This window comes from Phalacrocorax aristotelis, chromosome 5 (genome assembly GCF_949628215.1).
Source record: "Phalacrocorax aristotelis chromosome 5, bGulAri2.1, whole genome shotgun sequence".
NCBI lineage: Eukaryota > Metazoa > Chordata > Aves > Suliformes > Phalacrocoracidae > Phalacrocorax > Phalacrocorax aristotelis.
This window is the reverse complement of record NC_134280.1, coordinates 22,637,139-22,653,322: the sequence shown is the minus strand read 5'-3', so window position 1 is coordinate 22,653,322 and position 16,184 is coordinate 22,637,139. Positions and strand designations below refer to the sequence as shown.

Sequence of the window (16,184 nt, the reverse complement as noted above, 5' to 3'; positions counted from 1 at the left end):
ATCCTAATTAATTAATTAGGATTAATTAATCTAATTAAGTCCTAGCTAGAATACCCAGATAAAAACAATGACAATAAGAATTTTCTTATACGATGCATATCTCCACCTGATGTCTTAAAATAAAAGTGTTATCAGGGGATTTGTTTTGGTTGCCTTTTTTTTCTTTTTTTCTTTTTTTTTTTTTCTTTTTATTTTTGTTGTTAGGATTCAGATGTAAACTAAACCAGAAAATTGTGGGTTGTGTTCTGTGTCATCTTTATCTCACTTAGTGTACTGCCTGATAACCTAATGCCCATAAGCTCTTCCTTCAACAAGGTTTCCAAAGAACAGAATAGACAGTTAAGTGGTTTGCTTCATTATTGTTGCCTGGATCTGAAGGATATTTAAAATGATATAACTATTTCAGCTCTTATTTTTCTTGCATATATTTAGTTTTGGTAATTTCTATTTTAATTTAAATACATTCCAAACCTCATGCTGTTGTTCCAAAAAAGGTAGTGATTCCTAGCTCAGTGTTATAATAATGATTACTATATATATAAAATTATTGTCTCTATACTGTTTGCTTCTGAGCTTGCTTGCTTGCAAGATAACAACACTATTTCTTCTTGAGTATGTTGCTGTTAAAATTAGCCTTAACTAAAGGAGACCAGAAGCAATGCTGAACCTTCTCCTTTCTGTCAGGAAGAGCTTTCCCTCTCTTCACTTTGTAGTTTCCCCTTAGTGGTTGTTGCAGTAAGAGCTCCCCCTCTTGTTCCTGGTCACTGATGAGAGCTTTGCTAAAGCATGTTCATTTGTTTTCAATTCATGAAAATACTGGTTTTGCTAGATTCCAGGAAAGCAAGATGCACTTTCCTCATCTGTTTGAGGAGTTTATTAATCCAGCAATTTGTTATGTTTGCTAAAGCACAAGGCTGTTTAGTCTGTTAGAAGGCGAGCTTCCTGTAGTTTTTGCATTGTTTTCCAAATTTTTGCAAAAATTCCCTAAGGTAAGGAATAGCTTAGTGGGTAACTTCGTTGCAGCTAATAGCCAATTGTGGATCAGTGCTCAGTGTGATGTTAAAGGACAAGTGCCATTTGTTCTGTGATTAGCAAAACATCATGTGGGCACTGACAATATTTATATTTTTTTCAGGTTTTTTCTATTAATATTGATGGCTCTGATCTCCAAGAAGTTTTAAACGTTTCAGTTGACACACCTGAAAATCTAGCAGTGGATTGGGTTAACAATAAACTATATGTGGTTGAGACCAGTGTGAACAGAATAGATATGGTTAACTTGGATGGAACAAACCGTGTGACTCTTATTGCTGAAAATCTTGGAAATCCTAGAGGAATAGCACTTGATCCAACCGTTGGGTAAGTGATACATGTCAGGTAATGGTAAAAGATGTCAGAAATTCCTTTATTCCCATGTGAAAGGAGTAGAACTAAGAAATAGCTAGGGTCGTCATTTTAGAATTAAATATAGAATGTTTTAAACACTTACATTCTGTCCTAATCTATTCTACACCTTAAATTGTTATGAGAGGGCTATGCACTGCTTTTATTGCCAATGTGCAGGATCTTTTGTATGGCTAGAGTTGTATGTGCATGAGCACCTCTGAAAACGGGTGGACTGTGGAATTGCCCTGCAGATGTGTAGAAGTTATCCTGAAGGATTTCTGTTGTGATACCATCCACAGACCTCCTACTATTTGAAATAAAGTGGTGGAGTGAAGCCAGGGAAGCTAGTGTCTCCCAGTCCGACAGGCTTCAAAAATTACATGAGCCATGAAAACTTGGATCCTTAGAGAACGGGAAGAGGAATTTCATGCAACTTGTAGTGACGGATGCTGCTTTCATGATGCATCTGTTTGTCACTGGTTTATTTCTGGCTATACACTTAAGCCTGTATTTGACTAAGAAAACTCTGTATTTCTGAGGTTTCATGGGTGAAAGCATGTTTCTTTCTAGATTCATGCTATAAAAGAAAATGCAAATTACTTCTTGGGCAGGAGGTGTTAAGTATGTTTTTGTAATATGCCATCTGACAATCAAGCTCTGTGATGAAAGGGTACGTGTTTTAAATTCCATGTAAAATGCTGGGCTTTTGTAAAATCTGAAGGAAAAATGGAACTGTTTTAGTTTGGTTTTTTTTTTTCCCTTTATAGTTATTTGTTTTTCTCAGACTGGGATAGTCTGTCTGGTGATCCTAAAGTGGAAAGGGCCTTCATGGATGGCACAAACCGTCAGGATTTGATAAAAACAAAATTAGGCTGGCCTGCTGGGATAACTCTGGATATTGTGTCAAAGAGACTTTACTGGGTTGACAGCCGGTATGATTACATTGAGAGTGTAACTTATGATGGACTTCAAAGGTAGGAGAAATATTATTCCTTGGAGATTATAGCAGATACACTGGTTATTTTGTATCTAGTTCAAAGAAAGATTTGTCTAACAAAATGAGATACGCAAAGGATGAAAATTACAACATAATGAATGTGATGCACCTTGATATCTATGGTGTCATGCCACTTCTAGACAATCCTTAGTTCCTCCATCATTCTTTGTCCTTTTTCTTCCTTGGATGCCTGTTGTGCTTCTTTTATAATGTACTTTTTAATAGTCCACCACTACAGTACACATTTTATCGCATTTGCTTTTTATTATTTTTGAATGATATACATTATATTCCATCATCATTTCTTTACGTCTTTTTAATGAATGAATTTATTTGAAATATTCCATTCCAAAGCACCACTTTGTGTAATGGGTATTAATTTCTGACAGCAAAGATTTACAACATGTAAGAAGAGCACTTAAGTCATCACTCACCCTATTGTGATGCTGGGGAAACTATCACAGCATGCAAGAAAGGAGTCCTAGAGTTTTTATGGGACTGTGTTTAGAAGCCTACTTATCTCTGCATCTATGATAGTCTGTTACTCAAGCACAAGAAAAAATTGTCCCCTTTAGTATACTGCCTACAGCATACTGCCTACGAGTTGAAAAACAGTCCTCTTCTCATTTGACAGGTTTATTGCTTGATGTATTTTTTGGACTTACAAAATTATAAAAATAATGCTGGTATCTTTGCTCCTTTATCAGGCTTTAATAAGACAAGAATGTGTTTAGTAAAATCTTTGGCTTTTGGAGATTAAAAATTTACCACTCACAGCAACACCAAGAATCTTGCACATGTTGTGCAAGTGGGCAAAAGGCAATGGCATAGTCTACAAAGGATGTTAAAATACAGCTTACTGTCCACTTGTGTCACATCTTGCATGCCTACAGCATGAACCTAAATCACCTGGGAAATTGTTAAGAGTAGAGCTGTAGAATTAATCTGATTTTGTTGACCTTCCCTCATGACTCCATGAAAATAATATTGTAGTGTTATTGTTATGTATTGTGTGAGGACTTAAATGTTTCTCTTTATCTCCTAATATTTATCCGGAAAAATACTGTCACAATATCTTGTGTAGAATGGATACCATTTATTAGCATTTGGTTTTATTTGGTTTTGCATGGGTGATTAGTTCAAGCCAAAGAAAGTTGTTGTGTTGTTGTTGTTTTGGGGTGTTTTTTTTGTTTGTTTTTTTTTTTCCTGCATACATAGGATTTTATTTTTGGCCAGTGGCTGTTGCAGCCATAAATTTTTTACATTCAAGGTTTCTTTAATATTTCAAATTGCTACAGATGCCTTTGATTTCCTCTGTTTGGTCTCTTTTCTCTAATTTACTTTCAGTAATCATGAATCATTCCCTGTATTTTTGAGGATTTGTCTTTACTCACTGTGTTTTCTTGGAAATTGCTAACACTTTTGATTGCTCTGCTTTCACTGCTGTATCTTTTGTGTTTATGTACCCTGTATGCTTAGCTTCATCTCTTCAGTACATATGGTCTTTTCCATTAGTACTTTGGCAGCTTCTATGTACAAGCAAAAGCCAGTGAATGAATTAATAATCCTGTATCATTTCCTCTCTTAATAAAGTTATTTTCTAGATAATATTTTGTAAATAATAGTAAAACCATCTTTATAACAGGAGAACAGTAGCTCATGGAGGCTCACTGATTCCTCATCCATATGGAATCACTTTATTTGAACACAATGTTTATTTCACTGATTGGACCAAAATGGCAGTGGTGAAAGCTAACAAGTTTTCAGAATCTAACCCTCAAGTGATCTACGAGTCTTCACTGAGACCTTACGGAGTGACAGTTTACCATGCTGCCAGGCAGCCATATGGTAAGACAGTAAGTAGATTGTTCAGGGCAGTTTAGGAACTATCTTACCAAAAGTTGATAAAAATTATGAGAGACTGTTATTTTGCTGTAAAGAACTAATAACTACAGTATAGAACATTTGTATTGTAAAACTGGACTGGTTTTTATCACACAGAGGTTTTATCCAGCTGCTGTAGCTAATGAACTGTCAAATGCAACATTTAAGAGGAGGGGCGCTTATTAAATATGTTGATATTTGGAACAGTCAAATGTGCTTATGAGCAGTATTGGTGTTTGGGACTTATTTCCTCAGCACTGCAATAAGGGTGGAGGTGGAAAAGGCTAACAGTGTGAATGAATGCTATGAGATATAATTCTGAAGTAGATCTATATGCAGAAAACTATAGCCCAGATTATGTCCTCAATGCTGCGTGCTGAGTATCTCTGCACAGAGCTGAATACCTTGAATGTGGGTTAGTTCTGTTGTGATTTTGGTGCATTCCAGGGTAAAACTGGTGGTGTATGATTTCCATGTGATGTAGTTCCCACAGAGTCCACATGATTTATTGTGGCTGTTGAGAAAAATCCTGAAAAATCCCGGTAATGATGCCATTAGGTTAATAGATGAAGTTATAATCCTATCTGTATTATTTTCCAGTAAGAAATCCCTGTGGAAGTAATAATGGGGGATGTGAACAGATCTGTGTTCTCAGCCACAAAACAGATAACGATGGACTAGGCTATCGCTGTAGATGTATACTGGGCTTTGATCTACACATAGATGGACGGCATTGTGTAGGTAAGAAAATGCCTTGTCAGAAATAGCACTATTCGATTGGCTCTAGAGTTTTTTCTAGAACATGCTTTCTCTCTTGAATAGATCTGTGGGTTCAACATGCCAAGGACTTAATGTTTTTCCATCACAACTCTTGTTGACAGCTTTAAATGTAATGATTTCTGCTGATGTCCATTTCAAGCCACAACAACTTAAACTTACCACATCTTATGAGCATTTTAAGGGTGTTGGATGTGGAATATGTGTAGACAACAGTATGATTAAGCTCTTAATCCTGAAATCAAGCAAGGATGCTTACTAATATGCAGATTTTTCATTATTTGGAACACGTAAGCCTGCTTTCCTGTGCAGTAATGTGCAGATTAGATTGGTCTTCTCCCTGTGAACACATATGGCAAGAATAAGAGATTCAGTTTTGGAGCTGTAGGCTTCCATCAGCAATCTGCTGCTTTCTGTTTTGAGTGCAGAATTGTCACTAAGGGGAGGTTTACCATGTGTATTTATTGGCAAATTAAGCCAGTTATGTTGTCTATAGTTTTACTGTTTGACCATACATTTATCTTGCTAGCTCAAATATGGTCTGGTTATATGGTGGCTCCACAAAGCCTGTGAGTTTTTTTTTTTTTTTTTTTTACAATAGGTGATTGTAAAGGGGTCAGCACAGAAGATGATTTCTGCTTTGATAGGGATAATATTTTCTGTAAAGGTATATTAGGACCACAGTAACAATGCAAGAGGAATACCTGGCCACATCACCTAATATTCAGAGTTGGGTTTTGTTGTTTTTCTTCAGTTTTTAGGTCTGTGTATATTTAAATTCCTATTTTCTCATTCTTCCTTTTTTTCTATTTCCAGGATGTTATTGTTGCCAAAGGAAAATTAAGCTTTACAGTTAATTAATGCTCAATTGTCTCACCTTGTGAATAAGTAAAGACTGTATCTGATCTTTTTTTTGCAGCTGTGCAGCAGTTCCTGCTGTTTTCATCTCAGCTGGCAGTGCGGGGGATCCCATTCAATCTTTCCACCCAGGAAGATGTGATCATACCTGTAACAGGAAGCCCTTCATACTTTGTTGGAATTGACTTCTGTGCTCAGGACGACACAATTTTTTTTTCCGACACAAGTAAAGACATGATCTATAAACAGAAAACCGATGGTTCAGGTGAGAATCATTCTTAGGAACTGTAGAATAATTGTGCTAAGGAGAGTAGAATATATATTTCTAAAAAGCATAAAAAGTCACATTGTAGAATATACACATGAATCTCAGTGTCACCCCAGTAATGTGTAAAATATTTGTCAAAAATATTTGTTCAACTCGTATTAAGCTTATTGAAGTCTCCTGTTCACAAACTTGCTGAATATGTTTGCAAATGAACTATTTGTAGCACCTCTTAGAACTAGTATTTGTCATCACCAGTCTGTTTATGCGTACTAGTGCTAGTTATGCATAGTAGTAGTATAAAGCTGAGTTTCTCTTTTTAATTTCCCTATCTGGAGAGCAGGATGTTTATGATGATATTGTAATACAGAAAAAGAACATTATGGTTGTGAGACTTTTGGAAGTCCTGTTCGTGATAGTGTGAAGAATGTTTCCAATTTATAATACTGATCAATTATATATTAAGTCAGCATATAGTCTGAGCTTGCTTGTTGCTTTGGGTCAGAGTGATGGTAGACTGCTGCTGACCATTACTACCATTACTATGGAAAGAGTAGGTAAGGTCTGGCTGTTGAGCAAATGTCCTTACTGACCTTCATTCATAAAACTCAGTGTAAACTCAGTGACTCTCATCTTTGGCTAGTTTCTATTTCTCCTCTTCTGGGTTTGTGCTCCTGAACTTGGAGCAAAGGGCACCTCCCTTCCCCTTGGTTATTGGTCTTAATATTAAGTAGTGCAGAGGCAGCACTTTTACGGAGGGAAACCACTAGTTCTGTGAACAGAATACTGCATTCGTGTTATTTCCTCTGTTCCTAAACATTTACAATCATTATGACTGTTATAAATTCTAGGAAGAGAAATCCTGACGGCTAATAGAGTGGAAAGTGTTGAAGATTTGGCCTTTGACTGGATCTCAAAGAATCTGTACTGGACAGACCCTCGATACAGGAGCATTAGTGTGATGAGGTTGGCAGATAAATCTAGGAGAGCTATTGTTCAGAATTTAAATAATCCTCGATCAATAGTGGTTCATCCTGTTATTGGGTAAGTTTAGCTTTGATTCTCACTTGAAACTATACAAATTTATGGCTCAAGCAGAATCGGTGAGGTTAGATTTACATCTCCTTCTGGATTTCTGTTTGGATTTGTATTCTTTTCCAAAATACCATTTTTTTCGGTTCTTTTATCTTTTTTTTTTTGTTTGTTTTATTCTGGTTTAGGATTCAGCACCCAGAGGAAAAGGCAAGATGATACAGATTCCACATCAAAGAAGCATTAAAGAACTATCTTTAAATGCACCATTTTTTTTCTTATACTCCGGTGTGTTGATAAACAGGCAAAAGAACTGTGTTTCTCTGTGTTAGTCAGATTAGAAAGCTATTTCTCATAGTCGAAAGATAGTTTTCTAAATTATTTTTAATATACTTTCAGTTCGCAGAACACTAACCTTCATTCCTTTATTTTTTCTATCTGAATTTATTTATTTGAAACATATTAGATAGTACTAGCTGTACTTGATATAGACCTTACAATATGTGATTCTGTGTACATAAAATGAAGCCCTGCTTTTCTTTGATGAAAACGCTTAAAATTCAGTACTCTATTATTTGGCCATGCCAAAACAGCATTTCTTTCACGACATAGTTCCATTTTCTGCTGCCATACTACTGAATTTCTTAATTCTGGGATACTGAATTTTCATGTATAGTAATCTAATATACTATTTTGGAAATAATCTCATAAGAATAGTGTTGAACTTGGATCCTTGGTTATCCTAACCTTTTTTGTTTGCTGCTTTGTGAAGTTATTTAACACTAGTTTAACTTTGACTGTAGGCATAAATCAAAAGGATCAGGAAAAAAGTCTTTATAAAATTCATGCTTTCTTGTAAGTATTACCTAAAGATGCATTTTTGCTTGATTATTCCTCCCTATCAGCACTTAAATGAAATCCTTAACAATTTTAACAAAGTTATGGATATTTTATGTCTAAAGGGACAAACCACTTCCGAAGATTTTTGGAAGTTGTTGTACACAGGATAAATATTAATTGTTGGTATCACTACCTATGGAAGAGAGGGAGAGGGTCAACATAAATTGTATTTTTTTAAGGTATGTGAAGATGAGGTACAAAGAAGAATGTTAATGGTGTTTGAAAGTTTGCTCTGTTTAATTATGTTATATCATTGGGTTTATGTGTCTTCCGACATGTGTCCTTTCAGGTATATTTTCTGGACAGACTGGTTCAGACCTGCAAAAATCATGAGGGCGTGGAGCGATGGATCCCATGCCTTGCCAATTGTGAATACAACACTAGGCTGGCCTAATGGCCTAGCCATTGACTGGAGGTAGGGACAACACAGAAGACAGAGAAGCTTTTTGAGCAAATGTGTTTCTTCCTTTAAACTGTTAGGGATTAAAAATAAAGGAATTGTGTCAGATTGTGTGCACTGGCACTTTTGTATTTACAACCTTATTTTTCGTTTTCATGAAAAGCCTGTAAAATCTAAGATTTTCTCAGAATCCCTCCCCACACACCCCAATTGCCTCTTGTCAGTTTTAAGATTATAATCTGAAAAAATGTTAGTGCTTCCTAATGGACATAATGTCATTTGAAGAGATATGACATTTTCATTATTTCTAGTTCTCTAAGGCTGTACTGGGTGGATGCCTTTTTTGATAAAATTGAGCACAGCAACTTTGATGGGCTGGACAGACGGACTCTTGAACGTATTACTCAGATGACTCACCCATTTGGCCTTACTATTTTTGGAGGTAAGTCTGGCATTGAAAAATATTATCTATTATTATCACAGATTTTTTTTCTCTGATGATCTATGAGTATGTGAGATAACATAACATGGCCTTTGTAATACTGCTTTTCCTATAAAAAGCACTGTTGAAAGTTTTTATTAAAAATATATATTTAGTACTTCTTGGTTTTAGGACTGGTTTTATGTATATTTGTGTTTAAATAACTTGAGGTAGGTCAGGTTACTCTTTTAGTGCAACAACACAGATATGCTGTACTAATTGTAGCTTTGAAGGTGGGCTACTTATGCTGGACAGACAAGGTAAATCACCTCCCTAGAGATGATCAACAATTTCAGGATTTTATTAATTGTATGTAGAGTTTATCACTGGATTTATGTTGCATCTGATCCCTTTTGATTTTCTGTAAAAATATCTTCAAAAATATTCTAAAGTTTTCTGGAAAGTTGTCTTAATGAATGACTTTTAAAATTGCCTTGGAATTTGGAATGTCGGTTGAGCCTGTTATATCTCAATTTAAGTGAAATCTGAGAGGGCATGTTTTTCTAAGTTATGCCTGCCTATGACTGAAGGACTCACTTTGCATTAGAAAAGTCCTTTTGTCTTTTTCATGAAACAGTTATGAAAAATTATTAAATTTACATGGAAAGCCTTGCAGTTTTTTCTCGTGATGCCTGATCTTTTAGGTCATATTGCTCTGTAATTGTTATATCTTAAATGTCTTTCAAAACAGGTTATGCCTATTTCACTGATTGGAGACTTGGTGGAATAGTTCGAGTGAGGAAGTCTGATGGAGGAGAAATGACTGTTATTAGGAGGGGCATTAATAACATTATGCATGTTAAAGCATATGATGCTCATTCCCAAATAGGTGAGTTCTTTTGTTGGACAGATGAAAGACATGAAACAGGGAGTAAGAGACAAAATATCAGGACAGATGGTTTCCACTCTCAATTTTAGAAATGGCTTTACTGTGGACCATAACTGACATGCAGAGGAGGCCGCACACAAACTTAAAGTCACACCTTGTATATTTCACTGTTTTGTGACTGCAGTTTTCATCCATTACTTCTGTTACTTTATTTAATAACCTTGTAAAATGAAATTATGATTCCATTGTATTTTATGTAATTGTATCACCAATTACAACCTTGTATTTCACTCTTTCTTGTAGAAGTTTTAGTTAAACTGAACTATTTATTTTGAGAAATTGGATGAACATTTATTAATCAAACTACTATTTTTAAAGTAATCACTGGGCATACGTCTCTATTTTTTTTCTTCTTTTCACTGCTGAATTCTATGCAATTCTATGATCTAAACCAAGGATTTGGTATTGTAGTTAATTTAGTAAAACACCCAATGCACTTATCAAACATATGATCAAATCGTGTGCTAAGGCTCACCACCTATTTGGTGTCCAAAGATTGGATCAGTTCTCCCAGCCTTGCTCAAAGGTCCTCGTCTATGGTAGTACACTTGTTTTCAGACAGTTGCTGAAAATGGGCAGAAAAATGGATGAAATTTAATAGTATGTTGTTGGCTTCTGTAAACATCTGTGTCAATGAAGAGTATATGGAATGTTGGACTTATTATGGCTTATTACTACTATTACTGTCAATGAACTTGACCCTGTTTTGCAGTGTATGCAAAACCAGAGGTTGCTACAGCATTTTTAAAAAAAACATTCTTTTACTGTTACTGTACACTTTTAATAGTTCCCAAGCCGTTATCAGTAGTGTATACATTGATCTTCTCTATCACTTTTTAAGGCTCTAACTACTGTAATAGAGGAACAAACCCAAATGGAGACTGCAGCCATTTCTGCTTCCCAGTACCAAATTTTCAGAGGGTTTGTGGTTGTCCTTATGGCATGAAGTTGGCTTCAAATCAGCTGACATGTGTTGAAGATCCATCCAATGAGCCACCCACTTTGCAGTGTGGCTCCTACTCATTTTCCTGTGGTAATGGAAGATGTGTGCCTCGATACTATCAGTGTGATGGAGTTGATGATTGCCATGATAATAGTGATGAACAAAACTGTGGTTCTTTAAGTAAGTAATCCCTCTAGTTTACAGTTAGTGTTTGCAGTTCAAAAAGTGTGATAGGTCAGTCTGATTTCCTTGGAACAAACCCCAATTTTTTAGGGTTACATGTGTGGATAAATCCTGAAATTTGCCCAGGAGATTAGTTACTTTGGAAATTATTCAGATAACTCGTGGGAATATGGGGTTCAACACTGGCCACCTAAAGAATGCATGAAAATATTCATATTTCACTAGTTCTCAAAATTCAATTTACAGAGTAACAAAAATTTATCTTCTAAAGAAAAGTTGTATTTATTCTTTTAAATTTTGAAAAGTCTTGGACTATCACTTGCTTGTCTTATTTTCTTGCATGGGGAGGGACAAACCATCTTAAAGATGAAGGCATCTAAAAAATAACACCACAAGAAAAATAACAAAACCATATGTATTGTCTAATCTTCCTCTAAGATCAAAGCAGCACTTTTTATTTCATTTAACATCTGAATAGAGATTTTATTATTTTATTTTATTTTATTAGGGAACTACTGAACTATTTCTTACATCTGGATTTTTACAGTGAAGTGGATTAAAAGCACATTGATTCATCTCCTGGTTTTACTGTAAAGTGTCTTACACAAAATATTTTGTTGATCAAGTAAATTAAGAGAACAGTGGGATAATCATAGTTGATAAGATATTGAAGAGAGGTTTTAGGACATACTTGGTGCTTCTTTCTTCCGAGTTAATTCTTTCTTTTAAATCATAAACAAGAAAATAGGTCATATTAATAACGTGCTCAATGCATAGGACTAACTAGTATGACTAAGGTATAAACTCTATTTCTTATTAGTGGCCTATTTTAGAATAACTAGAATACCTTTTGGGGAAAAGGAAAGTATAAAGCAAATGGCTACCTGAAGAAGTTAATAAATTATTTTTCTTGTTCTTTAGGTTGTTATGCAGTGCTTAACAATTTAGTTTTTTATTGATTCTTGCAGTTTAAAAAAGCTTGTAAGTATTCAGTTCTGCAGCATGTTGGCATGACAGACTTTTTCATTTTAAGCAATGGGCATTTTAGAAGTTGCATATTTTAGGCTCTCTGTAAGTATACTAATCGTGCTGAATACTTTGGCAGGGAAGGCAAGTTTTGGAGATATTAATAAAAGTGTCCTCCTGTTTTGTTTTTTTTTTAGATAATACTTGTGCTTCATCAGCTTTTACCTGTGCCAGTGGACAGTGTATTCCAGGCCGCTGGCGTTGCGATAAACATAATGACTGTTTTGATGGCAGTGATGAATTGCGTTGTCCTACACAAGGACCCACTTCATGCCCTTTAAGCCTGTTCACATGTGATAATAGAAGATGTATTCCTAGGATATGGCTATGTGATACTGATAATGACTGTGGTGATGGTTCAGATGAAAAAAACTGCAGTGAGTATCAAAACTGCTTGTTGTTTTTTAAACTGTATATGTCTACATAGATATGTCTGTTGGTGTAAGGATGATAAATGAAATTAAGAAGAAAGAACTAATATCTAAGACTAATATATTGCAGTCCATGAGATGTGGAAAAATCATCTAATTTGAACTGTCAGAGCCACGTAGAATGCAGGAAGAAAAAAAGGGAGGGCAACTGTGATATTTATAACCATGGTGCTGCATAATGTCATGCAGTGCAATTTAAAGCAAAATGCAGCTAAAGCTTAGATTTTCTAAGCACTTATTTCATGAGTGATCTCAGTACTGACTAATGGTGTAGTCAACTAAAATAGTCTGGAAGTTTTTACCAGAAGACAGTAGTTTTTCCATATACTTTCTTTAGCATTATTTACCACTGAGTGGAATCTGCTGTTTGTTTTGCCTGAGTTGAAGCCCATGTATGAATAAACAATCACCCAGTACTAATGTATTAGTGCTTGTAGTTTATATGATTACTTGTTGCTGCATTACATGCTACAAGTTAGTGATAGTGTCTTTCTACTGTCTCAGTATTATGCTGATTTCAGACAAGAGAAAAGAAACACATCTGCTTTTATTGTCATTCTTAATAGCTTTCACAGGTACTTGTGAACCCAGGCAATTTCAGTGTCCGGACCATCGCTGTATTGACCCATTCTATGTCTGCGATGGAGACAAAGACTGTATAGATGGTGCTGATGAGCGTGACTGCAGTAAGTGTAACTTAGTTTGTTGAACGCCTCTTTATTGTTTCCTCACTCTTGCCCCCTGAGGAGTCTTTGGTGACCTCATATTATCAGCTCCAAGATAGCAGAATGCATAATAAACCTATCCATAATTAACCCTGTTTGTGATGCTTGTTTTAGCATTTTAGTAAACTCTTTGATCTCTAGAATGGTTCCAGAGAGCTGAAATCTGTTTCCTTTGTTTTCTGTGGATTCCAAGGTTGCTGAATTTTCTGTGTCCCAGGGAAATCATGGCCTTCAGTGGAACTTGGACTCCTGATATCATATCTGACTTAAGCACCTGTAGAAAAATTGGGTGCAATCTAGCTCTGTAAAATAAATAAATAACATCAATATTTTTTTTATTTTGTAGTATATAACTGCAGTACCACAGAGTTTAAATGTCTAAGTGGAGACCAGTGTATCAGCAGTTACTACCAGTGTGATGGGGTTTTTGACTGTAATGATCACTCAGATGAGACTGATTGCCGTAAGTATACTCATGTTGAAAGACAGGCTTCAGTTATTAGGTGACGCTTCTCAAAATTTTCTTTACCTGGCACTACTGTCCTTAAAACCTCAGGATTCTTATTAGGGAAATGTATCTATAAATTTTTTTTTTGAGCACAAATTTCAAATGCAGTAGGTTCCAGATCAAGAGTAGATATTTCTGGCAAAGGGTAGAGTGTGCATTCCTTTTGGCATTCCATTTTGTTAGCTTGGCACCTCAGTCTGAGGGTTTAAAAGTAAAATTAAGTCTACTCATCTACAAAACTGAAAACCTTGTATCTGTGAGAGTTAGATAGAAACTTTTCCTTGGGTAATTTTTTAAAGTTAGTTAAAATGTTGCAATGCAGGGTGATGAAAACTAATTTCAGCAAGCAATTTCAAATTGCTTTGGGCACATACATAGGTATCAATTTATATAGATACCAATATGTGCTTGCTCCGTATATAACAGTAGTTGAATTGCCTTGTTCACCATATTATGAAGTGGGAGTTAAATTGGTCAAATTCTGAAATGTCATGTGGATTGACTGACTGTGATTCCATGGCCTGATCTAAAAGCAATACAGTTCTTAATAGTATTATAACTACTTATGCAAGAGATGAACTGAACATAGTGATTTTGCTTCTCTGTCTGAAATTGAAACAGCTTCTGAACTTGTTGAATGTCACTTTTTTAGCTACAAGGCCACCAGGGATGTGCCACCAGAATGAATTCCAATGTCAATCAGATGGCAATTGTGTTCCTGCTAATTGGGAGTGTGATGGCCATCTTGACTGTGCAGATGGCTCAGATGAACATCATAGATGTCCTGCGAGGACCTGTCCTCCATCTCTTTTCCGCTGTGATAATGGCAACTGTGTCTATCGAGCATGGATCTGTGATGGCGATAATGACTGTAGGGATATGAGCGATGAGAGAGATTGTCCTACACAACCCTTCCGGTGTCCCAGCTGGCAGTGGCAATGTCCAGGTCATAGTATTTGTGTGAATCTGAGCAAAGTATGTGATAATTCTGCTGATTGTCCTAATGGAGCTGATGAATCCCCACTGTGCAGTAAGTTAATGTTAAAATATCTACTATAATCTACTATGTGCTATGGCTTCAGAAGGAAATGGCATATTCAGCATGCTGTATTTAGTGCAGCAACATTTCTAGCAAAAGTTGTAAGCATGCTGAAATTAGAGCTCCAATTACTAAGTGGAACTTCGTTGCAGTGAAAGGAGATTGTGGTGATCACTGATAAATTCATTAGCTATGTCCAGTCTTGCACTCTGAATTAAAATGTGACTTCCACTGACTTCAATATAGGTTTTTATATAGCAATATGGCAATGAGCTTTGTGTTCCTGAACACATTCACTAAAGCATGGTATGCTTTAAGTTCAGATGAAATGTGATTCAGTCCTTAATATTTTCTTTTACATTTCTAACTTCAAAAATCATGAAAAAATCTGAAAGCTCATGTGTAGCCAGAATTTGTGTTTATGTTGATTATGAATTGATTTAAGCATAACCTTTTTCTTTCTTTCCTTCTTTCCTCCTCCTTCTCTTTAATCAATGCACATTCTCAGATGAACCCCAGCCAGGTATGATTATAAATTATTTTAAATTATTGTTTATTAATACAATTTTCAGTTTGGAGTGGTACAGTAATTTTTTGTATATTTCTAGCTAGTTTTGAAAAATTTTATAAATGCTTCGACAGCTTTCTCTTTAGCATTCATTTAATGGGATTTAGCAGTACATACTATGTTGTTACCTGCCTTTATGTGCATTGTGTGTGTTATATTTTGCATAAGGGCCTTGGGCCAGTCTCACATTGCATAACTGATGATTGTGCAGTCATGTTTTAGCAGCAGTCGTAGGCTAGTAATGCCATTGCAAAGTATTAAATCTAGTATAAGAAACTTCTGTTAACTATTTACTTATTTCCTTCCCCCACTCCATTTCAGATCAGGAGAGCTGCTCTGACAATAATGCTGGCTGCACTCATGAATGTATTCAAGGACCCTTTGGAGCTCAGTGTACCTGTCCTGTTGGATACCAGCTTGCAAATGACTCCAAGACCTGTGAAGATATTAATGAATGTGACCCTCCAGGCTTTTGTAGTCAGCACTGTTACAATGAGAGAGGGTCTTTTAGGTGTTACTGCGATGAAGGATATATTCTAGAAACCAATGGGAAGACTTGTAAAGCAGCAGGTGAGGAAGATTGACGTCAACCTAAAGAATGACAACAGTGTCTGGAAAATGTCCAGCTTTGCCATTTTCATATTGTTCTCTTTTAAAAGAGCTGATGTAAACAGCCACTTAAAGTTGTTCATGGCAGACGACCTTGAGTATCTTAAAACTGACAGCTGAGGGATTAATTGGAAACTATTATTTCAAGGAAATAATATATTTAAATTAACACTGTAATTTTAATGCTGGAATGGTAAAAAATAATATTCTGGAGAAAAGCAATACCAGGTACCTGTAAGCCATTGGTTAAACTTTGCTCTTCATAAAGTTCAGTGCTTACAGA

At 35.7% G+C, this 16,184-nt stretch overlaps 1 protein-coding gene across 3 annotated transcripts in view; it reads left to right on the top strand.

Moving 5' to 3' along the window:
* LRP2 (LDL receptor related protein 2) overlaps positions 1–16,184 on the top strand; it is a 138,366-nt gene that overhangs the window by 41,706 nt on the left and 80,476 nt on the right. For 2 of the 3 annotated variants that reach the window (XM_075093368.1, XM_075093367.1), the window contains exons 12-26: positions 1,136–1,359; positions 2,154–2,360; positions 4,029–4,231; positions 4,868–5,008; positions 5,964–6,167; positions 7,019–7,211; positions 8,389–8,514; positions 8,811–8,941; positions 9,672–9,809; positions 10,711–10,992; positions 12,159–12,398; positions 13,019–13,138; positions 13,524–13,640; positions 14,338–14,715; positions 15,614–15,862. In XM_075093368.1, coding sequence (XP_074949469.1) covers positions 1,136–1,359; positions 2,154–2,360; positions 4,029–4,231; positions 4,868–5,008; positions 5,964–6,167; positions 7,019–7,211; positions 8,389–8,514; positions 8,811–8,941; positions 9,672–9,809; positions 10,711–10,992; positions 12,159–12,398; positions 13,019–13,138; positions 13,524–13,640; positions 14,338–14,715; positions 15,614–15,862 — 2,953 coding nt within the window. Of the gene's footprint in view, positions 1–1,135; positions 1,360–2,153; positions 2,361–4,028; positions 4,232–4,867; positions 5,009–5,963; positions 6,168–7,018; positions 7,212–8,388; positions 8,515–8,810; positions 8,942–9,671; positions 9,810–10,710; positions 10,993–12,158; positions 12,399–13,018; positions 13,139–13,523; positions 13,641–14,337; positions 14,716–15,232; positions 15,248–15,613; positions 15,863–16,184 lie in introns of all 3 variants that reach the window. The other variant, XM_075093366.1, reaches the window with a different exon arrangement.